The sequence below is a fragment of the Hemitrygon akajei genome, chromosome 17 (genome assembly GCF_048418815.1).
Source record: "Hemitrygon akajei chromosome 17, sHemAka1.3, whole genome shotgun sequence".
Lineage (NCBI taxonomy): Eukaryota > Metazoa > Chordata > Chondrichthyes > Myliobatiformes > Dasyatidae > Hemitrygon > Hemitrygon akajei.
Window position 1 is genome coordinate 20,312,957 of NC_133140.1, and position 20,823 is coordinate 20,333,779.

Consider the following 20,823-nt stretch of genomic DNA (forward strand, 5'->3'; position numbering starts at 1 on the left):
TAACCAGAGGGTGCTGAATCTGTGGAATTCATTGCCCCAGACAGATGTGCAGGCCATGCCTTTGGGTATACTTAAAGGGTAGTTTGATCGGTTCTTGATTAAAAGAGTGTTAAAGGTTAGGGGGAGAAGGCAGGAGAATGGGGTTGAGAGGAATAATAAATCAGCCATAATCAAATGGTGGAGACTGATGGACCAAATGACCTAATTCTGCTCCTATGTCTTATGGTCCAGGTAGTTAGGGTCGGAAAATAAGTTCAGAGGGTGTGGCCATACCTGGGTATTCCTGGAAAGAGAGCACACCTGGAAAGGTGCCACACAGGCTGGTGTACAGTATATCCTGGACAAAGTGGTTATGTTTTTATTTGAGAACCATGTAAATAGTATGTTAAAAGTCATGGAAGTAAACCTCTTAAAAATGAAGCTGAGAGGAGGATTTCAGTGGTTTGCTATGGGAATATAGATAGGTTAACTGAGGCCTGCAGATGGAGTATAATGTAGGGAAATGTGAAATTGCTCACTTTGACAGGAAGAAAGGAACGTTGCTTACATGGAGGGGGACTGCACAGTTTTGCCACAGAGGGATCCTGGTGCCCTCATGCAGAAACACAGAAAGCTAACGTAGGTACAGTAAGTAATTAGATTGCTCAGTATTACAAGGGAGATGGAGTATAAGTGTAGGAAAGTCTCTCAGTTATTGTATATATTTGCATACATAGATGAATTACATTTCATTAAGAGTTTGAGGAGATTTTGTATGTCTCCAAAGACTAGCAATTTCTTCAGATGTAATGTGAAGAGCATTCTAACTGGCTGTATCACTGTCTGTTATGGAGGGGCCACTGCACAGGATAGAAAAAGCTGCAAAGGGTTGCTAGCTCAGCCAGCTCCATCACGGGCACTAGTCTCCCCACCTCTAGCGCATCTTCAAAAGGTGATGCTTCAAAAAGGCAGCATCCATCATTCAGGACCCCCATCAACCAGGACACGCCCTCTTCTTATTACTACCATCAATGAGGAGGTACAGGAGCCCGAAGACACACGCTCAATGTTTTAGGAACAGATTCTTCCACTCTGCAATCAGGTTTCTGAACAGACAATGGACCAACTCGTGAATACTACCTCACTAATTTTGCTTTCTTTTCACATTATTATTTTATATATAATTGTAATTTATAGTAATTTATGTCTTGCACCATACTACCACCATATAACAACCTTCTCAACCTATGTGAGTGATAATTAAAATTGATTCTGATTTGGATATCTGGAGTACTGTGCAAAATTTGGTCTACTTAAGCAGGAATGTCCACACACAGGAGGCAATTCAAGGAAGATTCAGTTGGTTGATGGCTGATGAAGGAGGTTCATCGGGTGGGCCTATGTTCATTTCAGTTTAGAAGGAGGGGGTCTAATTGAGACATATAAGATTGACATGGTCCTCACAGAGAGGTTGCTTCCACTTCTAAAGGAATCCTGAACAAGGGGCCCTTCTTGCAGAATATAGGCCACCTGTTAAAGGTGAATATAGGGAGGAATTTCTTCTCTCAGAATCCTTGATACAGCCTTGGAGTCAGCATCATTGACTATAATCAGGGCTAATACAGGCATATCATTGATAGACAGGTGCATCAAGGATTATGGGGAACAGAAAAGAGAGTGGTCAGATGGTGGAGCAGACTTGAGAAACTTTTGTTTTGCTTTTAAATATAAGGGCAGCTGAAAGAATGGGCTGTATTGTTACAAAATCGTCTCAAGTCCATGCCTATACCTCCCTGGCTGGATCAGTGTACAGCAGTGAAAATGCACCAACGGAAGTCTAAATGCTATTAGTTCAGGCGTGCCAGCTCTCCTTAACCCTTACCCAGCCTTGAACTGTCCTTCTCCATTGATTCTCCTCCATCATGTAGCCAGTGACTAGTTACACTGTCCCCTGTAGCCAGTGACTAGTTACACTGTCCCCTGTAGCCAGCACCTCTCCAGCAGTGCTTTCTTTCCCCTTCTTCTTAGTTGTGAACAATTTCTCCTTTCATGAAGTCACGAAGACCACTGAGCACCATCTGCACTAAGCTCATTTGATTCTTGCAACATTCTCATCCTCTTCCCCCAGACTCTACCACAACCTACCCCCCAGTGACAACCCGAAACAACCTGCATGTCTTTGCGATTTGGGAGGGAAGTAGAGCATCCAGGGAACAACCATTTGGTCACAAACTACACACAGACGTTAGGCCCAGGTCGCAAAAGCCACAAGGCAGCTGTACCACTAGCTGGGCTATAGAGCCACCATTTGTCCCCTCCTCTTCCTCTTCTACAAAACATCCCCAGGATAGTATCATCTGAAGTCAAGGAGTCTAGTCTCATGGGTGCTGCTAACACACAGTGCTTCCCTCCTTTGTTCCACATCCTTTCCCCCACTGTCCTTGAATGGCCAGGGGCTGGGGTGGTTTTGGATCTTTCCTTTGTTTAGCCCACACATTGGTGCAGGATAAATATTGGAGTAACAGCAACATCTGGATTCAACTGTCTGTTTTCATTGCATTAACTTCAGAATAAAGGAGACCAGTCTTAGTGATTCCCTCTTCTTCAACAAACAATATTTGAACTCTTTGTACCCATAAAATGCAACTGGTATGGTGGGGTACATGAGCATTTGGTGAAGTCTTGACTCCCTCTGATCATGAAGAAAGGTTACTACCTACAGGAGATGTTAATCTACTAATTATATCTACACAATGAGTGGAGAGCCCTGTTGGGTGTCCAGTAAATACCACAGTACTTTGTCACCATGATGACAGCAAAAGGTTCAAGTCTCTTTTACTACAGGCACAGTATAATTCTCACATTAAACACGTTCACTCCTTAAGATTCCCTCACATCTAACTGATTCCAGTTGCTTAACGCTCCACTGAGACGACAGGAAGAAACTCCTCCGTGTGACTGCATGCCATCTAACTGGACTCACCTGAAGTGCAGATTTTTGAATGTAAAGTGGGTTTCTACGATTCCAGTGGTCTTCACTCTAGTTCGGAGGATGTCCTGCTCTGTTGGTTGGTAATCGCTCCCTCCAATTCGATCTAAGCTGTCTAAGTAACTGTAAGAGAAAGAAGGATGTTACAAGGAAGCCCTTAAACTGCACAGGAAGTGTTCGACAGTTCAAGGATGGGTCCACAGTTATGTGAAGTCTCAGGAGTCGTCTCTGTGATTGGAGATCAATCATAAATGTTGTTCCTTTGTTCAAGAAAGGGGGTAGGGTTAACCCTGGGAATCATAGACCAGTGAGTCAATGGTGGGAAAATTATCGATGAAGATTCTTAGAGACAGGATCTACGAGGATTTGTCTGATTATGGATGGTCATCATGGCTTTATAAGGAGCAGGTTGTGTTTCACCAGCCCAATTGAATTCTTTGAGGATGTGACAAAAGCACAGTGCACTGCCGGGGTGGTGGTTGTGACAGGTACATTAGGGACATAGAAACATAGAAAACATAGCTCAATACAGGCCCTTCAGCTCACAAAGTTGTGTCGAACAACTTCTACCTTAGAAGTTACTAGGCTTACCCATAGTGCTCTATTTTCCCAAGCTCCATGTACCTATCCAAAAGTCTCTTAAAAGACCCTATCGTATCCACCTCCACCACCGTTGCTGGCAGCCCATTCTACGTACTCACCACTTTCTGAGTAAAAAACTTACCCCTGACATCTCCTCTGTACCTACTCCCCAGCACCTTAAACCTGTGTCCTCTTGTGGCAACCATTTCAGCCCTGGGAAAAAGCCTCTGACTATCCACACGATCAATGCCTCTCATCATCTTATACACCTCTATCAGGTCACCTCTCATCCTCCGTTGCTCCAAGGAGAAAAGGCCGAGTTCACTCAACCTATTCTCGTAAGGCATGCTCCCCAATCCTTGTAAATCTCTGCACCCTTTCTATGGCTTCCACATCCTTCCTGTAGTGAGGCGACCAGAACTGAGCACAGTACTCCAAGTGGGGTCTGACCAGGGTCCTATAGAGCTGCAACATTACCTCTCGGCTCCTAAATTCAATCCCACGATTGATGACAGCCAATACACTGTATGCCTTCTTAACCACATTTAAGAAACTAGAGGGCTATGTAGGAGGGAAGGGTTAGATTGATTTTAGACAAGGTTAAAAGGTCAGCACAACATAATGGGCTGAAGGGCCTGTACTGTGCTGTAGTCTTCTTATTTTTATTTATTTAGAGATGTAACACGGTAATAGGCCCTTCCGGCCCAACAAGCCCTCGCTGCCCAGTTACACCCTAGTGGACAATTAACCCACTAACCCGTATGTCTTTGGAATGTGGGAGGAAACCGGAGTACCCGGAGGACACCCACGCAGTCACAGAGAGAATGTACGAACTCCTTACAGACAGCAACATTCTATGTTCTTAAATAATGGGCATTTCTCAGCGACTTACTCCTAACAGTGGAATTAATATAAACATTAATTTAAAACATTCATGCAACTGAAAGCAATCGAGTGAAGTACACAGTATTCTGAGTGAGTATTTGCAACCACTGCAAGAGCGAGTTACCCACTTCTGTCTGTAAGACCACCCTCACTCCGCAATGAGAGGATGGTGTTAAAAGAAACAGATACAACCGTGATGTTTGAGGGGCAACGAGACTGGCAGGGAGTAGAGGGTATGTGCAGGCATTTGGGGATTTGTGTAGCACACACGAAATGCTGGTGGAGCTCTCCATATCAGGGGAGGAATAAAAAGTCAATGTTTCAGGTGGAGACCCTGCATCTGCATGACCATAATTAGTGAGACAGACAATTGTCACTGCCTTCAGTTTATCTGCTTTGATCCGCTACAACATCATAGAACCACAGAACCATAGAACACTACAGCACAGAAACAGGCCTTTTGGCCCTTCTTGGCTGTGCTGAACCATTTTTCTGCCTAGTCCCACTGACCTGCACCCTGGGCCATATCCCTCCAAACCCCTCTCATCCATGTACCTGTCCAAGTTTTTCTTAAATGTCAAAAGTGAGCCCGCATTCACCACTTCATCTGGCAGCTCATTCCACACTCCCACCATTCTCTGTGTGAAGAAGCCCCCCTAATGTTCCCTTTAAACTTTTCCCCCTTCACCCTTAACCCATGACCTCTGTTTTTTTTCCTCCCCTGGCCTCATGTCTACTGGACCAAGTCCTGATGAAGGTTCTTGGCCTGAAATGTCAAAAGTTTGTTCCTCTACATTGATGTTACCTGGCCTGCTCAGTTCCTTCAGCATTTTGTGTGTGTTGTTCAAGATTTCCAGCATCTGCAAAATCTCCTGTGTCTGAGATTAGTGCAGGTGGCATCATCTCTGGAATCAACCTGGTGAACCTCCTCTGCATCACCTCCAAAGCCAGTATATCCTTCCTCAAGTAAGGAGACCAGAACTGCACACAGTACTCTAGATGTGGCCTCACCCAACACAGTTGTAGCACACCCTCCCTGCTCTTAAGTTCATTCCCTCTGGCAATGAAGGCCAGTGTTCCATTTGTCGTCTTGATAGCCTGCTGCACCTGCAAACCAACCTTTTGTGATTCATGCACAAGCACTCCCAAGTCCCTTCAACAGCAGCATGCTGCCGTCTTTTACTATTTAAATAATAATCTGCTCTTTCATTTTTCCTTCCAAAGTGGATGACCTTGCATTTACCAACATTGTACTCCATCTGCTAGACCCTTGCCCACTCACTTAACCTATCTATATCTCTCTGCGGCTCTCTGTATCCTCTGCACAATTTGTTTTCCCACTCAGTTTAGTGTCATCAGCAAACTTCGATACACTATACTCGGTCCACTCTTCCAGATCGTTAATGTATATCGTGAGCAGTTGCTGGCCCAGCACTGACCCCTGTGGACACCACTCACCATGGATTGCCAACCAGAGTAACACCCATGTATCCCAACTCTCTGCTTTCTATTGGTTAACCAATTCTCTATCCTTGCTAATATATCACCCCCAACTCTATTCATCCTTATGGATAAGTCTTTTATGTGGCACCTCTTTGAAAGTTCTCTGGAAATCCAAGTACATCACACCCATCTGTTCCACTGCACATGGCCATTGTTGGAGTGGCCATTACATGAGGGGGGCATTGTTACAGCTGTCCGGCTTTGGTTCAACTGGCTCAGGCGAGAACAAACTGGGGCAAGCACAGGTGAAGGTCTCCTAATGAAGCGTCTCGGCTCGAAATGCAACTGTTTACTCTTTTCCATAGATGCTACCTGACCTGCTGAGTTCCTCCAGCATTTTGTGTATGTTGCAAAGTTTCTAGCAATTGTATTTTTTTACTGTTAGTACATAGCTAGTGCACTGAGACTGGGTCCAGAGTTAGTGTTATGTTCCTTGTGTGAGATGTGGGAAAATTGGGAGATCTCCAGTCTCCCTGATAACTACACCTGCATGAAGTGCATCAAATTGCATCTCCTTAGGGACTACGTTAAGGATCTGGAGCTGTGGCTCGATGACCTTTGGTTCAGTAAGGAGAATGAGGAGGTGCTAGATAGGAGCTACAGGGAGGTAGTCAGCTTAACTTGCAGGAGGCAAGTCACTGGGTGACAATCTGGAAAGGGAAAGGGGTACAGGCAGCCAGTGCAGAGTATCCTGTGGCCATTTCCCTCAATAGTAGAAGTACACTGCTTTGGATACTATTGGGGGAGGGGATGATCTACCAGAGGAAAGCTGCAGTGGCCAGGTCTCTGGCACCGAGTCTGGCGCTGTGGCTCAGAAGGGAAAGGTGGAGAAGAATAGTGTTAGGGGATTCCATAATTAAAGGAGCAAAAAGCAGATTCTCAGCATGTGAAAGAGACACCCAGATGGTATGTTGCCAGGGGCAAGGAGATCTCGGATCAGGTCCTCAACATTTGTAAAGGCAGAGGCTGAACAGCTGCATGTTGTGGTACATTCTGATACATAGGTAGGAAAAGGGAGGAGGTCCTAAAGAGAGAATATGGGAAGTGCGGCAGGAAGCTGAAAAGCAGGATCTCCAGTGTAGTATCTCTGGATTGCTGCCATGTGTCAGTGAGGGTAAGAATAGGAGAATGTTTGGCTGCAGAATTGGTGCATCAGGGGACAGGGTTTCAGATTTCTGAATCATTGGGAAGGTATGACCTGGACAAAAAAGACAGGTTACCCCTGAACCTGAGGGGGACCAATATCTTTGCAGGCAGGTTTGCTAGAGCTGTTGGGGAGGACTTAAACTAATTTGGCAGGAGGATGGGAATTGGAGTGACAGGGCTGAGGATGAGCAGTTGATATACAAGTAGATGCAGTGTGATGTAAAGCCGTGAGGAAGGACAGGGCAAAACTGCAGTCAACGGGACGAGTTAAAGCATAACAGGGGGTCAAAATCAAAAAAGTTGATGAATACAGGACCAAAGATGTTATAGTTGAAAGCATGCAGTATATGGAATAAGGTAGATTATCTTATAGTGCAGTTAGAGATTGGCAGGTATGACGTTATGAGCATCACTGAGTCGTGGCTGAAAGAAGATCATAGCTGGGAGCTTAATGTCCAGGAGCACAGAAAGGACAGGCAGGTAGGCAGAGGAGGTGGGGTGGCTCTGTTGGTAAAAAATGAAATCAAACATTTATAAAGAGGTGACATGGGATTAGACAATGTAGAATCCTTGCGGGTAAAGTTAAGAAACTTCAAGGGTAAAAGACCCCGGTGGGATTTACATACAGGCCTCTGAACAGTAGCCAGGATGACAGCTGCAAGTTATAATGGGAGATAGAAAATTAGTGTAAAAAAGGCAATGGTGTGATAATCTTTAGAGATTTCAATCGGCAGGTGGATTGGGAAAATCCGTTTGGTGCAGGATCCCAAGAAGATGTTTGGGAAACTGAAAGGTCTGATGGTAGATATTTGATGGTAGATAAGTCACCTGGACCGGATGGACAACATTCCAGGGTGGCTGAAGGGATGTGAGGGGCGTTAGTAATGATCTTACAAGAATCAGTAGATTCTGGAATGTTTCCAGAGGACTGGAAAATTGCAACTGTCACTCCACTCTTTAAGAAAGGAGGGAGGTAGAAGAAAGGAAATTATAGGCCAGTTAGTCTGACTTCAGTAGTTGGGAAGATATTGGAGTCTATTATTAAGGGGTACTTGGAAGCACATGTTAAAAATAGGCCTGTGTCAGCATGGTTTTCTAAAGGGAAAATCTTGCCTTACAAATCTATTGGAATTCTTTGAGGAAATAACAGGCAGGATATACAAAGAAGAATCAGTAGATGTTGTTTATTTGGATTTTCAGAAGGCCTTTGACTCACACATGAGGCTGCTTAACAAGAAAGGAGCCCAATGTATTATGGGAAAGGTTCTAGAATGGATATTAGATTGGTTGGCTGGCAGGAGTTAAAGGATGGGAGTAAAAGGGGCCTTTTCTGGTTGGCAGTTGGTGACTAGTGGTATTCCACAGGGGTCAGTGTTGGGACCACTTTTTTCATGTTGTATGTCAATGATTTGGATGAAGTAATTGGTGGCTCTGTGGCCAAGTTTGCGGATGATACAAATATAGGTGGAAGGGCAAGTAGTGCTGAGGAAACTGCAGTAGGACCTGGACAGTTTGGGGGAACGGTCAAAGAAGTGGCAGATAGAATATAAGGTAGGGAAATGTGTGGTTATGCACTTCGCCAAAAGGAATAAAGGTGTGGCCTGTTTTCTAAATGGGGAGAAAATTCAAAAATCAGAGATGCAGAGAGACTTGGGAGTCCTCGTGCAGGATTCCCTAAAGGTTAACTTGCAGGTTGAGTCAGTGGTGAGGAAGGCAAATGCGATGTTAGCATTCATTTCAAGAGGACTGGAATATAAATACAAGGATGTTATACTGAGGCATTGATCAGACACTCTTGGAGTATTGTGAGCAGTTTTGGGCCCCTTATCTAAGAAAGGAGATGCGGGCATTGGAGAGGGTCCAGAGGAGATTCACGAGGGTAATCCCAGGGATGAAAAAGTTAACACTAGGAGTATTTGATGGGCCTGTGCCTGTAATCGCTGGAGTTTAGAAGAATGAGGGTTTCTCATTGAAACCTATTGAATATTGAAAGGTCTGCATAGAGTGAATGTTGAAAAGATGTCTCCTATAGTGAGGGAGTCAAGGACCAGAGGGAACAGCCTCAGAACTGAGAACAGAGAAGATGAAAAATTTCTTTAGCCAGAGGATGGTGAATCTGTGGAATTCTTTGCCACAGACGGCCATCTGTGCAGTCCAAGTCATTAAGTATATTTAAGGCAGAGGTTAATAGGTTCTTAATTAGTCAGGATATCAAAGATTATGTGGAGAAGGCAGGAGAATGAGGTTGAGAGGGACAATTAATCTGCAATGATGGAATAGTGAAGCAGTCTCGATGGGCTGAATGGCCTAATTCTGTCCTATGGCATTTGGTCTTATGCTATTGGTTATTAAAAGTTTTCACTTCTGGGGTTTCAAATTGTTTTGGAGAAACTACAGTTCAGGAATGCATTTTATTTTGGATTTTCTGTGAAGCAGACTGATGCAGGAGAGCTGAACTCTCCCACTGCTGCTGGAGGTGTTCATCGGCACGGCTACTGCAGGGCTGCAGGCTGCTTTCTATATTTAACTCCCCATCGATCTCAGCATGCCACCTATAAATAACAATAATTAACTTCTCAGATTGGATGGGGGTATTATTTAACCAAATGCAGTGAACTTAATGAAGATATTTTCCTGGATAGGTCTTTGCACCTTTCTTTAGTAGATGCATCAACCTATTTTCACGTCAAAGACAATTGCTCTCATCTTCACTGGAGGTCTGAGGAGGTGGTCAGAGGTAGATATTTCAGTTTTCAATGACAGTAAGCATTATGCTGTGAGCTTTTCCAGGTATAAATTATGTTGTGCACAGATTCTATTCTTGCCTCTCCCCTTCCTCTCTTCTTTCATTCCCCATTCTGAATCCCCTTTAACCTCCTCTCTTCTTACCTGCCTAACAACCCCTCCTTGCCTCTCCCCCTTCCCCTTCTCCCATGGTTCACTTACTTTTCCTATCAGATTCCTTCTTCAGCCCTTCACCTTTTCTACTTATCACCTGCCAGCTTCTCATTTCATCCCCCCTCCCCTACCCACCTACCTTCCCCCTCACCTGGCTTCACCTATCACCTGCCAGCTTGTACTCCTTTCCCCCTTCTTATTCTGGCTTCTTCCCCCTTCCTTTCCAGTCCTGATTGAGGGTCTCGGCCCGAAACCTTGGCTCTTTATTCCTTTTCATCGATGTTGCTTGACCTGCTGAGTTACACCAGCATTTTGTGTGTATTTCTATGTAGTGCTTTTATTTTACAAGATCTTCATGAGCAGCAGATATGATGAAGCTGTGGCGCAATCAGACTAATTACAGGTAATGACATTTGTCTTTCACACTAATTACGATAACATTATAGACACAAAATCAATAAACATTTGACTATTCCCATTAAGCAGCGCAGCCATTAAGTACACTGAGACAAACCACAAGAAAGATGATCATCATTTCTTATCTACATAAATCAAAGGCAAAGAATATTTAATCTTTCAAGCCAAAATGTAATTTAATAACTCTTCACTTCGGATCACATCTGACTCTTGGGTGTAAGTACATTTATCCTTTGATGGCAGTTCAGTAAAGAACAGACAACACATTCCTGACTTTCATGTTATGCGATGCACTGGGAAGTGTCAGTGAAGGAGGTCATTCCTGAGAAATTTGAATTCCCATTCTCACTCCCTAGTCCCAAGTGGGAAGCACCAATGTCCTGAGCACTTCGCACCTGGCCCCTCCATTTTATGCTAGTCACCTCAACTGTAAGGGCATTTTACTTTACTCAGTGGTGATGCTTTTAATGAATTAATATCTTTTGTACTAGTTTACAGGTAAATTCATCATTTAATTTTAATCCTTTCAGATATTTTTAAACGACTTTGTCATCAGAAGCATTTAATAGCAATTCAATGGCCAGTGAAGAAACCCTGATGTGGAGCCTCAGGATCTGCCACCTGAGGCCCGGCTGAAACTTGCTTTGTAGTGAGGCCTGGAGCTCAATTGGACCTGTAGGGCTGCTGTGGAGACAGCAGAGGGAAGTCTGAACACAAGGAACCAACTGGCTCAAACACCACCGCTTAAGTGTATCGATTCCCTGACATCATATTTATTCAATGCCTTTACCACTCCTGGTCCAAGAATCATTCAATGGAAGTTTAATGATACTCTTTATATTTCCTTGTATTGAATCTAATTACACCGATTCCCTTGCATCTAATCCAAATGCAGGCTGTGTGATAACTCACCCACATCTAACCCCAGGACACTGTTTGATATGCCTTCCCCAGCTGTGACGAGTGTGCGTGGCTGTAATCTCAGGTGTGGTTATGCTTGGGGAGATGGCCTTGGAATGTCATCAGGGGTAGGGGGCTTGATCTTGCACTGTGATTTAATGTGTGTATGGGTGGAGTATTTACTCACAGGGTGTGTGTGAATCATCTAGTGCAGTAGTGCAGTAGTGCAGTAGTGCAGTAGTGCAGTAGTGCAGTAGTGTAGTAGTGCAGTAGTGTAGTAGTGCAGTAGTGCAGTAGTGCAGTAGTGTAGTAGTGCAGTAGTGCAGTAGTGCAGTAGTGCAGTAGTGCAGTAGTGTAGTAGTGCAGTAGTGCAGTAGTGCAGTAGTGCAGTAGTGCAGTAGTGCAGCAGTGCAGTAGTGCAGTAGTGCAGTAGTGCAGTAGTGCAGTAGTGTAGTAGTGCAGTAGTGCAGTAGTGCAGTAGTGTAGTAGTGCAGTAGTCCTTGTAGTGAGTGCATACTCTCTGCTTGCTACTCTCTGCTTACAGCTATTGCTGCTGGCTAGCCTTCTCAACAGAGGGTGAAAAGAGGGTGTAAGCCTCCTCCTGCCGGTACAGAGCCTCTCCACCAGTGCCGCCTGCAGTGCCTCCTCGGAGCCACACGCAGAAACTGGATATCTTATGGTCCCAGGCTAAACTACAGGGGATCTCGGAGCAGCAGTGGGCCCCAGAGACATGGCGTGCAGGCCCATCACTGTGTGGACACGCCCTGCCGCCCGTCAACCACTGTCCCAGCTATGGGTAAGTAGCCCCACTGCCTTGTGGTAAGTCTGTTGAGACAAGGCTAAGGGAGCACACCCTGACAGAAAAGCGATGTGCTGGCGGCACGCGATAGGCAGGCCTTAACAGACCAAGGACCCGGCAGCCTCCTGCAGCCGAGATGTGGGACCGGTTGTCTGGGTTCACCCTTGCCACCGGGATTTACCTCATCATGGTGATTTAATGTTGGGATGTGCCGCAGGCTGCAATGTGTGGGGTGCTGTACTGACAGGGCGTGCAGGTACGCCACTTCTGATGGGTGCGTGATTTGAAGGTGTACTCACGGGTGGGTGTGCAGTCTCGGGCTGAAGGTATGATTGTGCATGTCGGTCAGTGCTCGATGCGATTGTACAGGGGCTGAGAATGTGTTGGGATGTGTGATTGCAGTGACATCCCAGAGTGATGTTGTGGATGGGAGTAAAAATCTCAAGGTGAGATCATGTTTGGGGACATAATTTCAATATGTTATTGTTCAGGGAAAGGACGTGATTGTGTACAGAATGTAATCTCAGGGTGTGTATCCCGGTTTACGTGTGTGTATGCCGGCGATGAATATTCTATTTTTTCACCTCTCACTCTTCTAGGGGATTATTTCTTCCCTGATATTTATATCTCCTATTTAAAATGGGTAAGGCATGTTTCACACTGAAATGCCTCTGGACCTGGTCTGCCACTGGGAGGATTGATTGTGAACTGAGGACCAATTCCTTTCAAGTCTTCTCTGGAATGACACATCACTGATGTGAAATCTCACAGTTCAGCCTTCCCGCGATTGGGACGCGTGACAAACCCTGCTCATGGTTCAATAAATCCACTTCGGTAAAGAGAATCGAAATGGCAACACGATTGATGCAAGAGACCTTTTGTTAATAAGACTACAGACAAAATTATAGACTAAACAGCTGAGAATGAATGGAAATATCTTTAAACATATTGCTATAGTAAGAGTAATTTGGTTACAAATTAATGAAAGGACTAGTTCTTCCCCACCGAACCCGAGAGGGAAGGTAATACAATTTCACAGCAAGACTGCATACACAATCCCTGCACTCCACAGCAGTGGCACTCCCACAGAGCACAAACGAGTGAGTCTACAGCCCTTCATTTTTTCTCTGTTAATTTCAGTGGACAGAAAATCACGGGTTATGCTCCTACTATTCATGGTGTGACACTTGCTCTCCGCTAGGCTGTGGAGTCACTCCTGGCATCTGGTCATGCCTTAAAGCTTAGTCCAACCCTGAGTGGAGGTTCAGCATAAGTAAACACTTTTTTTTATTCAGTAATCCTTCATCTTTTTTGGTGCATATGTTTTTCTGATTTTGTCTTGGCAATATCCACTTGTGTTAGAAAAGGAGGTTATATATCAGATATCCATGGTGAACGTGGATATCCACTGTGTCAGGCAATCTGTTTTACTAGGAGGATTATTTAAATGTTCCCAGAAGGATATTCTCTGTATTCAAACCAGACTCCTACTTGCCTGTTGTCCATGGCAACCACAGATGTTGTCAGCCAACAAATACTTAACATTCCACTACCTGTCATTTCAGCAGAAGTGAGAATGCCTTTAAAATAAGCACTATAGCGTTACAGGGCCATTAAAACAAAACCTTCACACCATTGTACAAGTATCTTTCCTCAGGCAGCTCATCTGGTCAACCATTCTAGTTCCCATCATCCCCCTGTTTATTACCTCACTCACTGCACTGCACTGTAAAGCACTTTTTATAGTGCTGTTTACATTGCAAATACATGCTGGTATTTATGTATTTATCCACATTTTATTCTATATTCATTTTTTTATATAATTATTTATTCTTTGTAATTACTGAATGCTATTTTTTGTTGCATGTCACACCAAAACACCACAGCAATGCTATGTGGCAATATTCAATATAGAACACAGACGTAGACATAGAAAACCTACCCCACAATACAGGCCCTTCGGTCCACAAAGCTGTGCCGAACAAGTCCTTGCCTTAGAACTACCTATGCTTACACATAGCCCTCTATTTTTCTAAGCTCCATGTACCTCTCCAGGAGTCTCCTAAAAGACTCTATTGTTTCCACCCCCTCCACCGCCACCAGCAGCCCATTCCATGCACTCACCATTCTCTGCATAAAAAACTTAGCCCTGGCATCTCCTCTGTACCTACTTCCAAGCATCTTAAAATTGTGCCCTCTCGTGCTAGCCACTTTAGCCCTGGGAAAAAGCCTCTGACTATCCACACGATCAAAGACTCTCATTATCTTGTACACCTCTATCAGGTCACCTCTCATCCTCCATCGCTCCAAGGAGAAAAGGCCAAGTCCACTCAACCTATTCTCATAAGGCATGCTCCCCAGTACAAGCAACATCCTTGTAAATCTCCTCTGCACCTTTTCTATGGCTTTCACATCCTTCCTGTAGTGAGGTGACTAGAACTGAGCACAGTACTCCAAGTGGGGTCTGACCAGTGTCCTATATAGCTGCAAAATTACCTCTCGGCTCTTAAACTCAGTCCCATGGTTGATGAAGGCCAATGCATTGTACACCTTCTTAACCACAGAGTCAACCTGCACAGCTGCTTTGAGCGTCCTATGGACTCGGACCCCAAGATCCCTCAGATCCTCCACACTGCCAAGAGTCTTACCATTAATGCTATATTCTGCCAACATATTTGACCTACCAAATGAACCACCTCACACTTACCTGGGTTGAACTCCATCTGCCACCTCTCAGCCCAGTTTTGTATCCTATCAATGTCCTGCTGTAACCTCTGACAGCCCTCCACACTATCCACAACACTCCCAACCTTTGTGTCATCAGCAAATTTACTAACCCATCCCTCCACTTCCTCATCCAGGTAATTTATAAAAATCACAAAGAGGAGGGGTCCCACAACAGATCCCTGAGGCACACCACTGGACACTGACCTCTATGCAAAATATGACCCATCTACAACCACTCTTTACCTTCTGTGGGCAAGCCAGTTCTGGATCCACAAAGTAATGTCACCTTGGATCCCTTAGTCCCTTAGTTCCGAGCAGAGTGGAGCAGAGAGCTCAACAGGCCCCACTCTTGCATCGGGCCCCAATACTCCGGCCTTTTCAACCTGGCCGGGAGCCTAAATCTTCGTCCAAACATCCAGTTCAGTCACTTAGATACTCTCTGTGGCCTGGACCATGCACCTTGATTTGTCCAATATCCCACCCTTCCAATTCAGCACGGCACTGAAATAATCATCCAAACATTGGGTTCAGTTGCTTAAGTACGCTCTAGGGCCTGATCCCTCCGCCTCGATTCAGCCTGTACTCGACCTTTCCGATTCGACCCCGCACTTAAATCGATTAAGCCTTGGCAACGGAGCCACTGTCTCGCCTCACCTCAGTTGTGCCGCACCGAATTGCCTCCAAGTCCAAAGGGAAGTTACAGTCCAAAGTTGCAATGATTGTTGGCCAGAAAAAGAGCAAATAACTAAGTACTTAGTTGTTTTCCTTGTTTTGTTAGCCACCAGCCAGTAGTCGCTGAGGTTCAGTCGTAAATCGGATAAGATAGATAGATAGAGAGATACTTTATTGATCCCAAAGGAAATTATTGTGTCACAGTAGCATTGCAAGTGCACAGATATAAATATTAGAAGAGAGGTAGAAAGAATAAAAAGTAAGTTACCACAGACAATCTAACAGGAGGAGGTCATCACTTCCCTGGCTATAGGTTGACTCATTAAAGAGCCTAATGGCCAAGGGTAAGAATTAATAAGTAATCCGTGTACTTAGCCAATTATCTTTTAAATATAATTGTACCTTCTTCAAACACTTTCTCAGGCAGCTCATTCCATACATCACACTGCCCTTTGCATGAAGTAGTTGCTCCTCAAGCCCCTTTAATATCTTTCATCCTCTTTGGGAATTCACCCTATCTGTACACCTCTATAAGGTCACCACTCAATCTCACACTTTCCAAGGAATAAAGTCCTAGTTTCCTCAATCTCTCCCTATAACTCAGGCTCCCGAGTCCTGGCAGCATCCTTGTAATTCTTCTCTGCACTCTTTCCATCTAACAACGTCTTACCTATAACAGGGGATCAAAACTGTGACCAGTACTCCAGGTGTCGTTCTCACCACTGTCTTGTAGAGCCGCAACAAAGCATTCTGACTGAAAGCCATGACTGATGAAGGCCAGTGCCACAAAAGCCTTCTTCACCACTCTGCCTACCTGCAACACTGACTTCAGTCTCAGTAAACTGGAGGGAATTTCCACTGCCTCAATCGTTGCACAATTCATAGGTGGCTCAGGGGTCAACAGAGGTGGTGGTGAGACAAGGAGTACACTTAGAAATAAGGAGGTAGGAGAGAAAGAGTCAACATTGGAGGAAAAAGGTGAAACTGTCAGAGGGGAAAGAAAAGTTGATAAAGGGAGAGAGAAAGAACACAGTCAGTAATGCAATAAACTAAAGGTTGGCCACTCTATTTTTACCAAATGTTCATCGTATAGCTTCAGTCCCTGGCTGCAGCATAGTCAGACTGGGGAAGAGAGAGCAACTAACACCACATTTGGATCAGACCCTGTTTGATATGTAATTTACCAACCAGTAGATGTGATAGGAAGTTCATCGCAGGGTCAAGACAGTGAGCAGGTTTGGTTTCAGAGAGCTGCCAGGGAGAGTGAAGTTATTAGGCACTGCCAGTGTAGGTTTCCATAGCTGTCGACAGAGACATGGGTGGTGCAGTGGTTAAATTCCTGGACTAACGACTGAGCGGCCAGCAGCAGGGTTTAAATGTGAGCATGTCAGCTGTGGAGTTTACATTCAGTGAATCATCTGGAACCTAACATAAAACAGCTCAGTAACATTGACCAAAATTGCTAGCTTGTTGTAAAACCCCTTTCTGCCTCACTGCGGTCCTCCAGGCAGGAACTCTGCCCTCCTTCCCTACTCTGGGCTGCCCCTGATTCTAGACCCACCAATGCCCTTTGTGAGGTCCAGCCAGCTTCTCAGTTCAAGGGTGATAAGTGATGGGGAATAAATTCTGGCTTTACCAGAAACATCCACTGAATAAGTAAAAGATATGTGACAAGTACAAACACGAGGAAATCTGCAGATGCTGGAAATTCAAACAACAACACACACAAAATGCTGGTAGAACACAGCAGGCTAGGCTTCTCCCTATAGATGCTGCCTAGCCTGCTGTATTCTACCAGCATTTTGTGTGTGACAAGTACGTTGGTTCTTCTCAGAACTACCATTCAATTTTCTCTATATCGGCACACAAAGCCGATTGATGATGGATCCATAGAACATGCTTTCTGAAGACAAGAGTAACTTCAAGACTGAAGCAACATGCAACTTTAAGTGTCCAACCACTTCCCCCTCGACTTTCTCCTGGACCTCCTGTGTTGTGGAAGAGTTCCCCAACTCTCATCTCAGCACATAACTGTTCAATCATTCTAGATACTAACTCTGGGGTTCCCATTTATATTGCCCCAGAACCCAAACTTTGGCTCTTTATCAATTTTTCATTCCCATCCATCAGTTTCAGTTTTGAATAAACTCAAAAGCCTGCATGTCCACAGTCTACAGAGGAGTCAGAAGAATCTCACCGTGGGAATGAGCATTCATTTCTCTATCCTTAACGTGAGATTCCAAGCTCTAGGCTTTTAGAATCAGCTTCGCAACATCTACTATGGTAAGACCCCTAAATGTTCTTTCTGTTTCAATGAGATCAGGCTTCTTAACCATGGAGGATATATCTCACTCTCTATAGCTCAGGAGTCATGAGATCAAAGGCCACCCACTCAGAGTTGGAAGTCCCCCAGTCTGGGGAAGGCTCCTGCTCACTCCTCAGGAAGTCATCACAGGCTGCCCTCGGGATGAAGGATGCTTTGCTTCCGCTCCTGTCTTGTCGGTTCTGACGAGGCTGATGAGACTGATGTAGGATCTGTGGAATTCGCCCTGGATGGAGCAGGCAGGTGAGTGTCTGTGAGGTGACCTGCCCCTTCCTTCTGCGGCTAATGCAGGCTTCTGTCTGTTTCCAATAACACCTGGAATGTTCCTTCTCCGCTTTATGTACTTGTCGGCAAGAGATTCACTGGAATCGCCTGGGATGTCACATTTCTTCAGGGCAGCTCCAAGCACACCCTTCAATTCTTCTGCCCCTTATTCATTTTTCAGGACGTAGGCACTACTGACAAGGCCAGCATTTATTGTCCATCTGTAACTGCCCACAGTCTCTTGAAAATTCAATATCATTACTCTGGATCTGGCACCAAATATAAGCCAGACTAGGTAAGAATGATGATCTCCTGCCCCGTCATAAATTTAGTTGGCTCCATCCCCAGGACATCTTTAGGGAGCAGTGTCTCAGAAAGGTCCATTATTAAGGACCTTCAGCACCCAGCACATGTCCTTTTCTCACTGTTACCATCAGGAAGGAGATACAGAAGCCTGAAGGCACACACTCAGCGATTCAGGGACAGCTTCTTCCCCTCTGCTTAAATGGACATTGAACCCGTGAACACTACCTCACTCTTTAAATTTATATTACTTCTGTTTTTTGCATGATTTTTAATCTAATCAATATACATATACTGTGATTTATTTTTTTGATTATTATTTTCTTCTTCTTCTATATTATGTATTGCATCGAACTGCTGCTGCTAAGAGAACAACTTTCACGACACACGCTGGTGATAATAAACCTGATTCTGATTCTGAGGTGAGTGGTTGTATGACACTAATCCATTCCAAACATCACATAAGCTATTGCAATTCAGCCATCACTTGTAGAAGCATTATAATTCCAAAACAGAATCAAAACTCAATCAATATGATAATATTTCATTAGAACGAGAAGGATGTGCCACTTTATTGTAATCTCCTGTGTCTGACTCTAAACAAAGCAAGCAATTTGTGTGTGTTTGTGTGTAAGTGAGTGAGAGAATGTGTGTGTGTGTCTGAGAGAGAGGGAGAGGGAGAGAGGGAGGGGGGAGAGGGAGAGGGAGAGGGGGAGATGGGGAGGGAGAGGGAGAGGGGGAGAGGGAGAGGGAGAGGGAGAGAGGGAGAGGGGGAGAGGGAGAGGGGGAGGGGAGAGGGAGAGGGAGAGGGGGAGAGGGAGAGGGAGAGGGGGGAGGGAGAGGGAGAGGGAGAGGGGGAGAGGGAGAGGGGGAGAGGGAGAGGGAGAGAGGGAGGGGGGAGAGGGAGAGGGAGAGGGGGAGAGGGAGAGGGGGGGAGAGAGAGAGAGAGAGAGAAAAGAAAATTTGGTTACCTTCAGGTTTCCTTCCCAAGAGCACCAGGTAGATTTTTAATCACAATCTATTATTGTGAATGTTTTTGACTTTGAGATCCCAGATTATTAGCCAGATTTAAATTCCACAGCTGTCGTGATGGAATTTGAATGGGACTGTGATCACTGGTCTGGTAATTTAACCTCTGCACCACCACCATACTGTAAGTGGGCAGGCTCAGGGGAATCTTGTGCAATATTCTGTTGGAGGAACTCAGTGGGCTGAGCAGCATCTATATGTAGGAATTGTCGATGTCTCCCCTCAAAACCCTATATCAGGCTCAAAAAAGTCATTTGAACATTTAGGGGCATTCCAAACCTAGAGAGCATAAGATAAATACTGATAAATCCAACAGGAGTTCAGGAGGGAGTTCTCCACACAGAGAGTGGTTAAAGGGTGAATGTGTGGATGCCGCAGGAAGCGCTGCTACCCTGTAGGTCCAGGGACCAAAGTTCAACCTCTGAGTGTAGTGATTACATGTCTTTTGTGTGGATTGCTGCTCCGTGCTGTAATTTCCTAATAGATGGTTAATTACCCAAAGAGAAGGGGCAAAGAGAATGAAGAGGCTGTCAATGGACATATGTGAGGAAAGGTAAGGTTGCAAGGCAGGGAAATAATGAGATTGCTCTGCTGGGAGCTGGCATGGACCCAGGGAGACAAATGGCCTTCTGCCATGTTGTTATCAGAATCTGTTAACATTATAGAGTGGTTGCATTTATAGGAAAGTGAGATAAACACAGGAGGAAGTCAGGAAGAGGGGAATCAAAGAGATAGCTGTTTCTTGATAAACAGACATACTTGGATGAAGTGGAATGTGACACAACTTGGGTGAAGTATAAACATTTACACTAACCTGCTGGACTGCACAGCATTTTGTCAGGGTAAATGAGGAGATGGTTACAATTACAGTTTAACAGTGATGAAAGCAGAAGCACAGGGTGACTGCACGGTCTGCTTCGTAGAGCAATTAATAAAACTTATCAAATGCTTGCCATTATTAGAAAAAACATTTCACTTCAATGAATGGCAAGATTTTGAAATGCACAGAGATTCAGCAATAATCTTTGAAAGGCAATTGAATAAGTTGTTGAATGGGGAAGACCTGTGCATGGATAGGCTCAGAGTAGGCAGGGTTCTGGAGATGTGGGAAGACCTGTGCATGGATAGGCTCAGAGGAGGCAGGGTTCTGGAGATGTGGGAAGACCTGTGCGTGGATAGGCTCAGAGGAGGCAGGGTTCTGGAGATGTGGGAAGACCTGTGCATGGATAGGCTCAGAGGAGGCAGGGTTCTGGAGATGTGGGAAGACCTGTGCATGGATAGGCTCAGAGGAGGCAGGGTTCTGGAGATGTGGGAAGACCTGTGCATGGATAGGCTCAGAGGAGGCAGGGTTCTGGAGATGTGGGAAGACCTGTGCGTGGATAGGCTCAGAGGAGGCAGGGTTCTGGA

The 20,823-nt window shown here is 45.0% G+C and overlaps 1 protein-coding gene across 3 annotated transcripts in view; it reads right to left on the bottom strand.

Annotated features, from left to right (window-relative positions):
- gnao1a (guanine nucleotide binding protein (G protein), alpha activating activity polypeptide O, a) overlaps window positions 1-20,823 on the bottom strand; it is a 276,918-nt gene that overhangs the window by 38,078 nt on the left and 218,017 nt on the right. For all 3 annotated transcript variants that reach the window (XM_073069773.1, XM_073069771.1, XM_073069772.1), the window contains exon 5: window positions 2,963-3,091. In XM_073069773.1, coding sequence (XP_072925874.1) covers window positions 2,963-3,091 — 129 coding nt within the window. The remainder of the gene's footprint in view (window positions 1-2,962; window positions 3,092-20,823) is intronic.